This window comes from Pelodiscus sinensis, chromosome 1 (genome assembly GCF_049634645.1).
Source record: "Pelodiscus sinensis isolate JC-2024 chromosome 1, ASM4963464v1, whole genome shotgun sequence".
In the NCBI taxonomy this organism is placed as follows: Eukaryota; Metazoa; Chordata; order Testudines; family Trionychidae; genus Pelodiscus; species Pelodiscus sinensis.
The window spans coordinates 3,221,415-3,236,781 of NC_134711.1; the positions used below are offsets into that span (position 1 = coordinate 3,221,415).

The 15,367-nt window shown below is 46.3% G+C and overlaps 1 protein-coding gene across 2 annotated transcripts in view; it reads left to right on the top strand.

Moving 5' to 3' along the window:
- The window catches only part of TASOR2 (transcription activation suppressor family member 2), a 90,096-nt gene that overhangs the window by 46,192 nt on the left and 28,537 nt on the right, over nucleotides 1-15,367 (top strand). For both annotated transcript variants that reach the window (XM_075925098.1, XM_025183209.2), the window contains exons 12-16: nucleotides 2,950-3,022; nucleotides 3,133-3,207; nucleotides 5,633-6,418; nucleotides 8,478-8,714; nucleotides 13,101-14,013. In XM_075925098.1, the coding sequence (XP_075781213.1) occupies nucleotides 2,950-3,022; nucleotides 3,133-3,207; nucleotides 5,633-6,418; nucleotides 8,478-8,714; nucleotides 13,101-14,013 (2,084 nt within the window). The remainder of the gene's footprint in view (nucleotides 1-2,949; nucleotides 3,023-3,132; nucleotides 3,208-5,632; nucleotides 6,419-8,477; nucleotides 8,715-13,100; nucleotides 14,014-15,367) is intronic.

Below are 15,367 nucleotides of genomic sequence, written 5' to 3' on the forward strand. Positions count from 1 at the left end.
TCCCTGGTCCAGCACCCTTGGGACCTAAGTGGTCCCGGAGAAGGGATTTTGCCAGACCAGGGGAGGTCATTTCTGACTCCTCGGCTGCTGCTCCCTCCCCCCCAGCCCCATCCTGCCGCCCCACAGGGCTTCCTGGCTCCCCCGGGCATCCCAGCTGGGCTGCACGCTGGGCTTCCTGCCCCCTGATGCCCAGCTGAACCTCCCTTTGTGTCCTGATGAGATGGGGTTATTTTTTATAAAGCAGCAGTTCAGTGGGGTTTTGTACCGTTGCCCACGAAGTCATTTAGTTACAGGGCCTTTAGTGCACTCGATGCGTTACACCGGTGGAGTTGGATCGCTGCAATGCAAGCAGAAAGACCAGTTACTGCGCAAAGGGTATCAGGTACCCTGCCCTCAGAGCGCTCCTCTATGGCTGATCGTAGGCCCAGTCCAGCTAGGTACTTGGCAGCTGTCCTCCGGACTGGGGATGGGCAATAATTTTTAAAGGGGAGGGGGCACTCCTTGGTTAGTGGTCACAGGCCGCACTTTTCTCTGCTATTAATGGAGGGGGTGGAGGATCTGAGATGGAGGTTAGGTGCAGAAGGGAGCTCAAGGTAGGAGATTGGAGTAAAGGGGGGGGGCATGTGGGGTCTGGGACGGAATTTGGGTACAGGAAGGGCATGTGGGTTCAGGAGAGAGTTCTGACCTGGGGGGGGGGGGGAAGGGCCTGGGAGGGAGTTTGGGTGCAGGAGGGGGTTGTGACCTGGAACAGGGGATTGGGGTGTGGGAGGTGTCAGGTGCAGGCTCTGGCTGGGAGGCATTTTCTGTAGGTGGCTTCCAGCTGATGGCTCAGTGGGTCCCTCAGGCAGGCTCCCTGGCTGTCACGGCCCCCCGTGCTGCATGTGCCCACAGGCACTGCCCCTGCAGTTCCCATTGACTGGTTTCTGGCCAATGAGAGCTGCAAGGATTCTACTGGGGGGCAGAGACACACACGCAGGCCCCAGCAGCCTTTGAGAGGCATATGGTCGCCAAGGAGCCTGCCCGAGGGACTCACTGGGGGTCCAAATGTCTGGTGGGTAGGATCCAGCCCGCAAACCATATTTGCTCATCCTCAGCTTCCTGAGTTTGAACCTCTGGAGGCAGATCCCTGATGTGAAGAAGAATTTCTCCCTTGCAGTGGCTGCAGGATGCTGGAATGTGTGTTCCGCATGGTGCACAGGCTTTCTTCCTATGCTTCAATCTACCCCTGTCCCCGATCTGACTGTGATGCAGTTGGGACTTTAGGGGACGATTTGCTACCATCGAGGTGAGCTCCGCACCTTCTGGTCACTGAACCAGGATTTGTGAAGCTTCACTCCTCCTTTCCCCCGGTTCCCTGTCACCCCAACACTTCCCTTAAATAGCATCCTGCCTCATAGCCAAGGGGCCAGAGCCTCACCCGCTAGAAGTTGTCAAGGCTGTGGCTGACTTCAAGCAAAGTATGCTGAGCTACACCGGCTGAAGGCTGGCCCAGCATCTGGTAGCCTTCTACAGCTTCCCCTTGGCTGGGCTTCGGCCCTGTGTGACATGAGTGGACTCGGGGTGTAATTTGGGGTAGGGCTGAGGCCTGGCACTTCTAGGCTTGGCCATTCATGGACCTGGCACCTACATGTTTGAGCCCCGGTACCTTTGGGTTCACACTGGGTCGAGTGAAATCTCGGAGGAGTCTGTAAGGTCGGGGTGTTGCTGGGATGGTGAATAAGGACTGGGAAGTGAATGCAACTAAGAACATTTCAAATTGGTATTTAAAGAATTAAACCAGTCCAGTTGGGCTGAAAACCCTGCTCTGTGTTTCAGGGAGGAGGCGCGCGCATCGTTCTGCTCTGTGGCTTTTTATTCTACCGTTATTATCTACTCTGTATTGATGTTGGTTAATTGTAGGGATGTTCCTGTATCGTCGCTTAAATGATTAGCCGATAAGCCTGATCTTATCGGTTAATCCAGACAACTACACGCACTCCCCCCCTTGCTTCCTCTGTATCAGAGGCAGCAACGGGAGGGGGGAGGTGGTTGAGGGAAGAAGCAGGAGTCGGTGCCCATGGGGCTGGTTCCCCTTGAGCTCCGGATCCTGTGGAGTCACTTCCCCACTCCTGCACTGAGCGCAGAGGGTGAGGGGGCAGGCGGGAGCTGGTACACACGGGAAGCCAGCTCCCTGTGTGTCTTGGCTACCATGGAGCTGCCTGCCCTCTGCAGTGCTGCCTCTCTGTCAGAGGCAGCAGTGGCGGTGGCGGCACTCCTGATACAGAAGCAGGAGTGCGGGATGACAGGGGGCTCCCCGGCAGGGGGGCTGGGAACACACAGGCTGCCAGCCCCGCCCCCGGGGACCATCGACTAATCGTGCGGCCGCTAAGATTTGGTGTGGTCACACGATTATTAAATTAAACGATATCTAACATCCCGAGTGAATTGCTGGTGATTTTGCTTCCCTGACCCCTCATTGAAAGTGAAACGAAAATCACCAGCCTTATTGTTTCACTTTCAGCTGTGTGTGGGCCGTGTCTTTGCCGTGCTGCCTAAAAGCGAAAGTGACATTGAGGCTCCTTTGTGCTGTTTGAACTCACACGGCGCCTAGCATATGCAGGATACACGCCTGACACGTATTCCGAACGCTTCGCTATTGATTACAATTTTGAGTCAGTAGCTCAGAGCAGCAAAGGCCGGTACTAATTGAAACATGGCTACCATTTGACTGGGGTTCATTTGACCTCATAAGTACAGAGTTGATGATGCTGGTGTGTTGCTAAGAGAATCGTTCTGTTACAAAATTATCGCCGCTGGCACTCTTGTTGGCAGACAGCATAGGCAGGGAGGCCCTTCTCTAGAGGTGGTGGCACTGAGATAGTGCTGCGTGCTGTATGCCTTTTATGAGTAATTGATTTGCTTTAAAGAGAAAGAAAAAACTCACACTAGTCTCCTGTGCACTTGTTCTAGGCAATCATCAAATATTTACAAGATCACGGGTTTCTTATTTTACTTGCATCCTCTGCGTTAACAGGGGACAAAGGTAAGAATTGAATAAGGCCTAAATAAATATTTTGACTGTTATGACCTTTTTTTTTAAATTGTAGAGCACTCTCTTTGTTTATAAACACGCTGCATTTTCTTTTTTTCCAGGTTTTGACTTAGACAAGCCCATCAATCTCCAAGCGTTGTTTTTATTCACTTCCTCTAGATCAGTAGGTGTGACAGGTAGGGTATTCTATTTGCATCTATTATATGTATAAAAAGATTGAACCGGTAGAAAACTTAGCGCTTATATTTTGATTACATGATTCCCGTTAGGCCTCTTTGCCTGCAGATTGTAGAACTCAAACAGTGATGGGATTATAAACAGTGGTTTCCCTGTTATAACTCTTTGAATGGCGCTCACATGTGTAAGTTAAGAACAGTAAGAACTAGAAGTGTAGTTTAGCAGCTTTGTTGAGTAAAGCACTAGCTATGTTCACTGCTATTTGTGGTCTCTACAATTTGCCTCTGTTCCGTGGAAACAAATGGAATTAATACAAAATGTTTGCGAATTTAAACATACATCAGTTATGAAATATGATGCAATTTCAACTTCTCCATAACATTTTATATCTGGATATTAAGTTTATATCATGCACTACAGCTGGAGACAGTGTTCATGTCTAAAGTTTATTTATTTAATCATATGAAAAATGGCAATTATTTACTTTTTATTGCTTCTATATAAATCCATGGTACGCCCACATCATTAATACTGTGTGCAGATGTGGTCACTTTATCTCAAAAAAAGATATCTTGGCATTCGAAAAGGTGCACAGAAGGGCCGCAAAAATGATGAGGGGGATGGAACGGCTGTCAGATGAGGAGAGATTAATAAAACTGGGATTTTTCAGTTGGAAAAGAGAAGATTCAGAGGGATATGATAGAAGCCTACAAAATCATGACTGGTGTGTAGAAAGTGAATAAGGAAAAGTTATTTACTTGTTCGCATAACACAAGAACTAGGGGTCACCAAATGAAATTAATAGGTAGTAGTCAACCTGTGGAACTCCTTGCCAGAGGATGTTGCAACGGCCAACAGGGTTGAAAATAGGGATGTAAAATCCTGTTTAATTAATTAAGCAGTTAAACATTGTGCTCCAGCCCTCCGCCGGTTAACTGTAACCAGTTAGCATCACCTGGTAAAGGTGATGCTAACAGGTTAACCGATTAACCAGTTAACCATTCACATCCCTAGTTCAAAAGAGAACTAGATAAGTTCACAGAAGATAGGTCCATCAAAGCCAGTTAGACAAGATGAGCAGGAATGTTTGCCAGAAGCTGGGAATGGGTGATGGGGAGGGATCACTTTATTTCCTGTTCTATTCATTCCTTCCGATGTACCTAGCACTGGCCACTGTCGGCAGACAGGCTACTGGGCTAGCTGGACTTTAGATCTGACTCAGTCTGGCCGCTCTTATGCCCTTGGACATCTGAGCGGTAAAGACTTTGAAAATGAACAGTGTCTGAGGCGAGCCTACCTATCTACACACCACTTGGCAGCAAGTTGCCCATCCCTGGCCCACACACTCTGTCTAGCCGATCTGGTGCTCCCAAACAGCTGCGTGAAAAGCCCGTTGAAGTGAGGAATGTAGGATAAGTGCGATAGGCTTGGGATTGCTCAACCCAGAGAGCCCACAACAGAGCGGCCCGGCAGGGAGCCTGGCTAAGACTGACAGCTGTCAATCATGGGGCCTTGCATTGCAGTTGTGTGATTGCAGCCGGCTAGCTAACCAGATCGGCTGCACAACAGGTGCCTCTGGAAAAACCCGGCAATGGCTGTTCATGGAAAGGGGGTGGGTTGAAAAGGACCATGAATTCCCATGAATTCCTCCCAACAGCAGGGACATGGAACAGAGATCAGTATCTGCAGCCAGACCTGTGTTTCCTGAGTGGGAGATAAAATTCGCTTCCCAGCTGAAGTCAGTGGTATCTGCAATAAGGCCAGGATTTCCCTCAGTGTGTCCAGTATTTATTTGTATTACCACCACACCTCCAGTTTATACCCTGTGTCCCCTGTTGTGCACCACGTAATGTACGACTGTTGTTTGGTAGAAATGTAGTTTCTTAGCTAATGACTTTCCCCAGCGGTCTGCGTAGTAAAGATGCTGCAAACTCTATTGAAGGTAGCAGCTAAACAGGTTGATAAACAGCACACCTCAATCCCAGTTACCTGAATTTTGAGCTCAAATTTTAAATGTGTATGGAACCAAAAATTCATTTACTCAAAACTCCGATTATCCCAGTATTTCATATGTCCTTGGAAACATTCTGATACTTGGATCTGATCTCTGTACAGTAGGCAATCTCGCACCCTTTTCTCTACACCCTCACGAACAATTTACACAATGGGGCAAACTAATGCAAGAATTTTAGCTTAGGATTTCTTTCTTGGCTCTGAGGGGCCTTGTGTATGTTTGAGGTCCGCATGGAATTCTCCTGACACGGTGTAGGAGTTACAATCATTCATGAGAGCAAGGAGAACGTTTTTGGGGAACCTGTCTGTGGGTTTTTCAAGACCTTTAACGTTTCTTTAGCATTGATACGTGGTCTGTGTGATTATAAGTCATTTGTTTATATTATTGAAGTACCTTTTTTCTCTTTGCAGTAGAAAAACAAGAAGTGAACTGTGAAAATGAACACAATGAGATCGCTTTAAAAGTAACCTCTATTTTGCCCGGCCTTCACTATGCCATACAAGAAGCAACAAAGTGTACCTCTGAGGAGGGAACCCATTCCAGCCTCTTGGTTAAGCGGTGCTTCCAGAAATTTGCCAAACTTGGTAAAAATTCACCTGCAGTGGCTGGCAAAAGTGACAATTTGTCCTGTTCTTTGGATCGATCACCAAATACGTTTGAAAATGTTTCTCCTTCTGAAAAATGCCCCAAACCGTCATTTTCTCAACTGCAGTCTTACATTTCCGACCCCAGCAGCTATTCTTTGGAAATGTCCATGGCCTTAGGATATTTGGCAGACAGTCCCAAATCCTCATGCGGCGTTTCTGACAGAACTTGTGAAGCTGACTTCTCTTTGGTTTTGCCACCAGACTCGGTACCTCCTGACATAGCAGCGGAGATAAGAGTTGAAACTGAAAAACCAAAGCACACTCCGGAACTAAACCATTTGCATGAAGATGCCCAGGGAGAAACAAACCCAGCAGGGAACCTGGAGATGCAGCAGAATAAGAGGAAATCCAGCAGAGACATTGTGACTAGCACAAAGAAGAAATGGGTCCCTTTGAAAATATTTTCTGTGGTGGACAGCAATAGAAAAGGGACCCCCCAAAAAATGAACATTTCTTTTCCTTTTCCCAAAAAACAAGGGCTCATGACAAATTCTAATGAGCCCACACTTAAATTAGCTAATTTGCAGTTTCCGCATAAAAGGAAAAGAGGTAAGCACTGTATAACCAGGCAGCTCAAAACACCTTCTCTCATATAATCCATCTCTGAAGTTTTAAACACATTGTGCTGGCATATTTAAGGAACCCCACTCAATTCTTGTCTGGTGTAACAATGTTAGCAATAATAATCAACTAGGTTTCAATCTGCAGCGGCAGTCAAAAAAGCAAACAAAATGTTAGGAATCATTAAAAAAGAATAAAAGAAGATCTTATTGCTTCTATATAAAACCATGGGACGCCCACATCTTGAATACTGCATACAGATGTGGTTGCCTCATCACAAAAAAGATATCTTGGCATTGGAAAAGGTTCAGAAAAGGGCAATAAAATGATTAGGGGTTTGGAACAGGTGAAGAGAGATTAAAACGAATGGGATTTTTAATCTTAGAAAAGAGGAGACTAAGAGGGGATATGATAGAGAACTATAAAATCATGACAGGTATGGAGAAAATGAATAAGTTATTTACTTGTTCCCATAACTAGGGGTTATAAAATGAAGTGAATAGGTAGCAGGTTTAAAACAAAGAAAAGGAAGGTTTTTTTCATGCAGCGCACAGTCAACCTGTGGAACTCCTTGCCAGAGGATGTTGTGAAGACCAGGACTTCAACAGGGTTTGAAAAAGAACTAGAAAAATTCATGAAGGGTAGGAATGGTGTCCCTAGCCTCTATTTGTCAGGGGCTGGAAATGGGTGACAGGGGAGATGATTCCCTGTTTTGTTCACTCCCTCTGGGGCATCTGGCACTGGTCACTGTTGGCAGACAGGACACTGGGCTAGATGGACCTTGGGTCTGACCCAGTCTGGCCATTCTTACATTCTTGTGTGTTCTTAGGTTTCAGTGTTGAGGGCCAGTAGAGCAGTTGGTGAGTCAGCACTTGTTGCTAAGCATCCCTTGTTGCTAGTTGACTGACTCATTTTCATTTGTGGTTTTCCTTCCGGCTTCCTTACTGGGGACTCTCATTCTGACTAGGATCCTGCCGACGCTCGGTGGAAAAACGTGGCAATAAACTTGCAGCCAAAATGCCTTGCACATGCCAAGTCCTTGTCATCTGTGGCCACACACTACAGCCATTCCAGACATTTGAAAAATGTAGTGTTTGATCGGTTAATCAATTAAGGGGGAGCAGGCAAGGGGGCTGTTCCAGCCTGGCCGGAGCAGCTCCTGCCTATGACACGCCCAGCTGCCCCATAGACAGAGGCTGCTCCGGCTAGGCTAGAGGGCCTCTGTCTGCGGCAGGCCCCACGGGACTGGAGCAGCCCTCTGCCCGTAGTGTTTGGAGAGCTGCTCCAACCCCCACTAGTTAACCAGAACCGGTAAGCATCATTAAGGGGGATGCTTATTAGTTAACCAATTAACCTTTCACATCCCTACTCTCAAGCCACGTGGGATGTTAAATAAATACACCTAGGCCTTCCCTCTGGGTGTGTGAGCAGGAGCGCAGTGACTTGTCCTGCGAGACCTGGTAACAGGTTGATTCTTGGACAGTGAAAGTGTTTAGAAATAGCGCACTAATAAGCATGTGACTTAAAGCTTAAATTTTAATGAGCACTTACTGGTTTCTTTCAGTCATATACAGGTAGAACCTCTCTAGTCTGGCACTTTCTGGTCCAGCAACATCTGTGGTCCAGCATGATTTTACTTAGCCGGATGTCCACTTTTCATGGGTGTGGCCACATTTCTCACAGTCCCATTATGTTTGCTTACAGGCTTCAGTCCTGGCTCTCCATGTTCTGTGCTGTTTTTAGCTCTCATTTACCCCTCAGTGTCTTCTAAGAGCCCTGTAAGCAGGAAGTGTTGGTAATGCTGATAGACAATATTGACCTCCCACAGTCTAGAAAATTGTCTGGTTTGGAGCCAGTGAGGTCTTGAGGATGCCGGATTAAAGAGGTTCAATCTGTACCCATTTTATAAAACGAAATTGTGATCGGGCATTATCTGTAGTGTGTTGTCAGCAGCAACTTCTGTGTTCCTATATCTATTGAAACGGGGGTTTCTTTTTAATGTTTTTTTTAAACTAATGCTCTTTACAAAGGCTTTTCTTTCTCCAAGGTGCAGAGGTTCTGTCTGCAGAATTTGTACACAGAACACAATCTGAACCTACAACTAAAGGAACTTCTTCACCTGAAGATAATGCTTTGGAAACCAAGAAACAAAGGCAACTGAAAAAAATAGATGCAAAAAAGGTTTACACTTCTGAGAAGGTCCCAGAGCAAACAAAAAGTAAGACAATAAAACCCGTAACTAAAGAGAGCTGTAAGTCGAAAGCCAGCAAGCAGTTGGAATCTGGTAAGAATAGTGTTCTTTGTGTAACTTTGCATTTTGGCTATGTCTAGACTGCCCCCTCTTGCACAAAAAAATATGCAAATGAGGCAAAATGTAGAATATTGCTGTGCCTCATTTGCATAATTAATTAGGCTCCGTTTTTGCACAAGAGCAGTTCTTCCTCTTTTTTTCAGGAAGACCAGCTCTTGCACAAGAGGGGGTTTTTGTATAAAAACGGAGCCTAGTTAATTATGCAAATGAGGCACGATGATATTCTACGCTTCGCCTCATTTGCATTTTTTTTTGCACAAGAGGGGGCACTGTAGACATAGTCTTAGAGTATTAGGGCTATCATGAATGTCCATGATTAGTGCATGGTATTAGGGATGTAAAATCCCATTTCAGCAGTTAACCGATTAAACGTTACGTTTAACTGGTTAAGCGATTAAGTGGGATCCCACAGATGGGGAGCCTGGTCCAGCCACAGCCCCACAGCTGCCAGCCCCACAGGGCTTCCGATTAACCGGTTACCAGTCAGTGTCACCTGGTAAAGTTAACAGATTAACCGTTCACATCCCAACACCAGCCTCTTTGATACGCTTTATAATCTCTCCGATAATAAGCCTGGAAAATGTAACAATTCAGATTGCTCTTTTCACGTCTCAGAATGATTCATGCTTTTAAACTGCTTGAAAGCAAATTGCGTATTGTATCTTACAATATTTGGCATCTAACCCGATTTTTAGATGATTACACCATAAATCCAGTGCTTTTAAAAAGAGTGCCATTGCCACAACCCGAAAGAATAAACTAGAGGGAGTTTAAAAAGCCGTGTGGGTTGCCTGTCGATACAGCATGTGCGAATGTTGGCTGGTAAAGATTCTCTGTCTAAAACTGAGAACTAGTATTGAAGTGCCAAAATAAACGATGGAACAGGAAAGCCCTTACCGTTTTTAAACTCAGCATGTTTGACAACATCCTTCGCTCTGTCTCCAGACTTCCTTGCTCTCTGGTCCCTTCGCCAAGTGGTTTTGGGGAGTCATCATACTCCTGGACTCAAATTATGCATATTTATTCGTTTCATTACCATCCATAAAACATGAGCAGTGGTGTGAGCAATAGACTCCCTTCAGTGTGTGTGTTAGATTGGTATTCTTCTCCCACATGTGCGTCGGCTGTGGAGGAGATGAAACGGAGTCATGAGATTGTGGTCCAAGCTCTCCAGTGTCTTTTTTTTGCCCTTAGAGAGCACGCCCTGTTGGTTTGATTTGGTTACACAAGTCCATAGGTATGTAATATTTTAGGGATAGCAGCTGGGAGCAGAGTCCACAGCATGTGGCAAAAAAGGGAAAATTTTAGAAAGAAGAAAAACGCCACTCAAACGTCTTGCTACAGAGCCAGAATTTAACCCTCAGGACTCTGTACGGAGCTTTTTTTTTTTTTTTCCGGGGGTTCGCATGCACAGCAGGAGGGGATAGTTTTGTACTGCTTTTTATTATGAGTCTGCTTTATGTCATATTATATAATAAACAACAAGGCTGTGTCTAGACTGGCAAGTTTTTCCGCAAAATCATCTGCTTTTGCGGAAAAACTTGCCAGCTGTCTACACTGGCCACTTGAATTTCTGGAAAAGCACTGACGATCTCATGTAAAATCATCAGTGCTTTTCCGGAAAAACTATGCTGCTCCCGTTTGGGCAAAAGTCTTTTTCCGAAAGACTTTTGCGCAAAAGGGCCAGTGTAGACAGCATAGTACTGTTTTCCGCAAAAAAGCCCCGATCGCGAAAAAGGCGATCGGGGCTTTTTTGCAGAAAACCGCGTCTAGATTGGCCACGGACGCTTTTCCACAAAAAATGCTTTTGCGGAAAAGCATCCTGCAAATCTAGACGCAATTTTTCCGAAAATGCTTTTAACGGAAAACTTTTCCGTTAAAAGCATTTTCGGAAATTCATGCCAATGTAGATGTAGCCCAATAGACTAGTAGCACCATAAAGACTAACTAAATGCCTATAATCTTGTCAAAGTCAGACAGGACTCAGATTTGTCAGACCGCTCTGTTTATTTAGCAAAGCTGCTCTGCTAAATTAGCCCAGAAAATGTGAGTGCCCTACAAGGTTCAAACCCCTTGATTTATACAGTCCAAAGAAAGTCAAAATTAACAGGATTAAAAGAGGGGCGAGGCTAGTCAAGTATCTTCATTTCCACATCAAGCACACAGCAATCTCCTGTCCATATATCCTTGGTTAGTTATCTCAATTGCTTTCTCCCTAACACCTAATGTTCCTTTTCCTATTAACTCTGGCTAGTATTCTGGAATCTGCATACCTACAAACAACATTAACATACTTTTCTTCTTCCTGTTCAGAGACAAACAGTATTCCTTCAACTTATTCAATTATTACAGCATAATTCATCTTTCTCTTAGGCTACGTCTACACTGGCCCCTTTTCCGGAAGGGGCATGTAAATTTCAGCAGTCGTCGTAGGGAAATCCGCGGGGGATTTAAATATCCCCCGCGGCATTTAAATAAAAATGTCCGCCGCTTTTTTCCGGCTTTTAAAAAAGCCGGAAAAGAGCGTCTAGACTGGCCCCGATCCTCCGGAAAAAGTGCCCTTTTCCGGAGGCTCTTATTCCTACTTTTTTATGCACATGCCTAGAGACATGGTCATGGGTGCATTATAAACACTGGGCAGAGAAATAAACAAATATTTTTGCTCTCTGGAGGTCTAGACAGCACCCTTATCTCGGAATAAGTTATGCAATTTGCGCTATGCCCAGAGACAAATTGCGTAGCTCATTTCAAATGTATTTCAAAATAACACACTATTTCAAGACATCCCGTAACCCTCATGGAATGAGGGTTAGAGGGATGCCGGAATAGCGCTCCCGTTATTTCGAAATCTATTTCAAAATAATGGGCTCTGGTAAAAGATGTGGAATAGCTATTTTGGGATACCGGAGGTACCTGGAATAGTTCTGCTGTCTAGACGTATCCTGGCTGACTTCGAGGAGGCACCATAATTGTGCTGGGTCTGTGTGAAATTCAGTCTTTGAAATGCATGGATCTTTATGATGTGCTTGGAAGAACTGAGTGTGCATTACTAGGAATCATGGAGCGTGAGGTTGATTTCCTCTTTTTAAAGACTATAGAAATTATGCTGAGAATTAAAAGCAAACCACTGTTAATGCAACATTAAGATTGCAAAAGTAAATGAAAAAAGGGAGGAAATGTAAAAATTACACAGAGCTTTTACATTGTATGTAGATACAGGTTGAACCTCTCTAGGCAGGCACTCTTGGGACCTGACTGGTACCGAACGGGAGAATTTTCCGGACCATGGGAGGTCAATATTGTCTAGCAGCATTGCCAACCCTTCCACTGCTTCCTGGGCTCTTAGAAGACATTTAGGGGTAAATCAGAGCTACATAACAGCACAGAACACTGAGAGCCAGGACTGGTGGCTGTAAACAAACTTTATGGGGCATGGGAAATTTGGCCACGCCCATGATAAGTGAACATCCGGCTAACTAAAATTATTCTGGATGACGGATGTTTCGGACCAGAGTGCCAGACTAGAGAGGTTCAACCTGTAGTATATTTCATAACGGTGGAATTGTTTAAATGTATACTTGAACATATAGGCTGTGTCTACACTGGCCACTTATTCCGGAAAAGCAGTTGCTTTTCCAGAATAACTTGCCAGCTGTCTACACTGGCCGCTTGCTTTTCCGGAAAAGCAATGACGATCTAATGTAAAATCGTCATTGTTTTTCCGGAAAAACTATGCTGCTCCCGTTCAGGCAAAAGTTCTTTTCCGGAAAAACTGTTCCGGAAAAGGGCCAGTGTAGACAGCACAGTAGTCTTTTCCGCAAAAAAGCCCCGATGGCGAAAATGACGATCGGGGCTTTTTTGCGGAAAAGCACGTCTACTTTGGTCACGGACGCTTTTCCGGAAAAAGTGCTTTTCTGGAAAAGCATCCTGCCAATGTAGATGCGCCTTTTCTGGAAATACTTATAACGGAAAACTGTTCCGTTTTAAGCATTTCCGGAAAAGGGTGCCAGTGTAGACGTAGCCATATAGTATGAGCAATGTGCTAAAGTTAAGGTTGCATTACATTGTAAACTCACAGCCTCTCTCTGTATGTACAGCGCCTGACACAACGCAGCCCGAACCCTAAAATGTTACTGTACCAATAATAATAGGAAAATTAATTTTTGAATTTCTTGAACTTTAGTTTAAATTTGCAAACTTACCATTCAATAAATATTTTTCCTTGCATACTGGGTATATTTGATAGGGAAACCACTGAAAAGCAATAAATGCCATTTGGACAGTCGGACCTCTAAGGATTGTTCATGACAGAAATCTGTGGTGCTGGATTTAGTATCTGATTTTATTTTTCTTGTGCAGTAAAGGAAGACGTTTTGTCACTGTCCTCAGATGAGATTCCGTCGGAAAGTCAAGAGACAGTCAGTGGTTCTAATGAGACTTGCGCGGAAAGCGTGACTGCTCAAGACGTCAGCCGGACTCTAAAAGAAAGTAACTGCGAATCGCATGCTTTGAATATGCTGGCTGATCTAGCTCTGAGCTCTTGCATTCCTCCATTTTCCCATGACGATAGTAGAGTTTCCTCTCCCTGTGACCTGACAAGAGAGCGACGTTCTCTTCGTAAAAGGAAGCCTTCACGAATTGCTTCAGATCATGAATACCACCGGGTGGACAAACAGCTAAAGGGAGAATCCTTTTCTAGCAAAACACAGAATCAGAAACTTTCTTCTCCTGAAAAATCCGATGCGAGAAAAGACCTTGCCGCCTTCCCAGAAGAAAAAAGCCCTGTCATTTCCAGCAAGAAGAACTGCACCAGTCCTAGCTCTGCAAAAGCCGGTCCATTGCTTTCCCGGGAGGCGGTAGATACTCCAGATATGAACAAGCATTGTTCTATCGCCTCTGAGCACTCCTACGCTTTGCAGCTGTCAGAACATTCTAAAAAATACACCCTCCCCAAAGGAGGCCTGGGCCCCGCTGCTTTCCGAAATGGCGCGAAAAGTGCTAAAGCCGGCCCGCTGGTTGGGAAAGTCTTGCCTTTCCGGCATCAGCAGAACCACACTCACGCGCAGAAGCAATGTCACGACGTGGTGGTGAAACGCAGACGAGGCACACTGTTTTCCCGGTGCAAGGAAGACTTCTCCAAGTCTCACACGATCAAGAGCTGCGAGGGGTCGGTGCAGGTGACGTGCCGATGGGACGCGGAGTACGTCTTCAGTTTAGATAGCAAATACACCAACAATTCTTTAGAGAAAACCGTCATTCGTGCTCTGCATGGGTAAGCGGTTCGGTGGTGGGTAAACAGTGCGCATGTCTCGCCCTAACTTCCCTCCAGCACTTCTGGAGCACTTTGGAACAGGGATTTCTTTGGAGTTGGTCTACACTAGAGAGTTAGATTGACATAAGGCAGCTTATGTGAATCTGTGCCAGTGTCTACACTGCTCCCACTGATATAAGTGCCCGTCTACACCAGCATAATTGCACCTCTGTGAGAGGCAGAGGGCTTAGTAGTTAGGGCAAGGCAGTGTTTGCGTAGACCAGGGGAGGGCAATATTTTTTGAAGGGGAGGGCCACTTCACAAATTTCTGAAGTGGTCATAGGCCACCCCAGAAGGGGTGGGACCTCGGGTGGAAGGGGCGGGGCCTCGGCAGAAGGGGCAGGGCCAGGAGGCTTCCCATGATCCCTGCCCATAGACTCTCATTGGCCTGTGGGTAGGGGGAGCACATGAAGTCTTTGCTCCCCCAACCGCCCTCGGTGTCTAGAGAGAACTACCAGATGTTTTGAACCACTGGAGGTTCCCTCTAGGTGCCTCCAACCCCTGGCGTTGGGAGGAGACTTTGTTCACTCATCCCGCCCCCAGAGCAATCAGGGCCCGAGGGTGGGGAAGTGTGCAAAGTCTCTTACCTCTTGTCCCTGCCCTGCCAGGGGCACACGGTGCCTAGAGGGAACCGCCAGCTGTTTTGAACAGCTGGCGGTTCCCTCTGGTGTCACATACCCCTGACAAAGGGAGGAGACTTTGTGCGCTCCCCCATCCCAAGGTTTGGATTGGCCTGGGAACAGGAGGATGGCAGGGAGGGTGCGGGTTGGTTCAACCGGCTTGGCGGACTGGATCCAGCCTGAGGAAGCAGTCTTGCCCACCCTTGGGGTGTGTCTAAACTACATGCCTCCGTCGACGGAGGCATGTAGATTAGCCAGATCGGCAGAGGGAAATGAAGCCGCGATCAAAATAATCGCGGCTTCATTTAAATTTAAATGGCTGCCCCGCTCTGCCGATCAGCTGTTTGTCGGCAGATCGGGGCAGTCTGGACGCGCCGCGCTGACAAAGAAGCCTTTCTTGATCGGCACAGGTATGCCTCGTGAAACCAGGTTTACCTGTGCCGATCAAGAAAGGCTTCTTTGTCGGCGCGGCGCGTCCAGACTGCCCCGATCTGCCGACAAACAGCTGATCGGCAGAGTGGGGCAGCCATTTAAATTTAAATGAAGCCGCGATTATTTTAATCGCGGCTTCATTTCCCTCTGCCGATCTGGCTAATCTACATGCCTCCGTCGACGGAGGCATGTAGTTTAGACGTACCCTTGGTGTAGACGCAGCATTCCTTACAACGGCTGCTGGCTAGCTTGTCAATTTCATG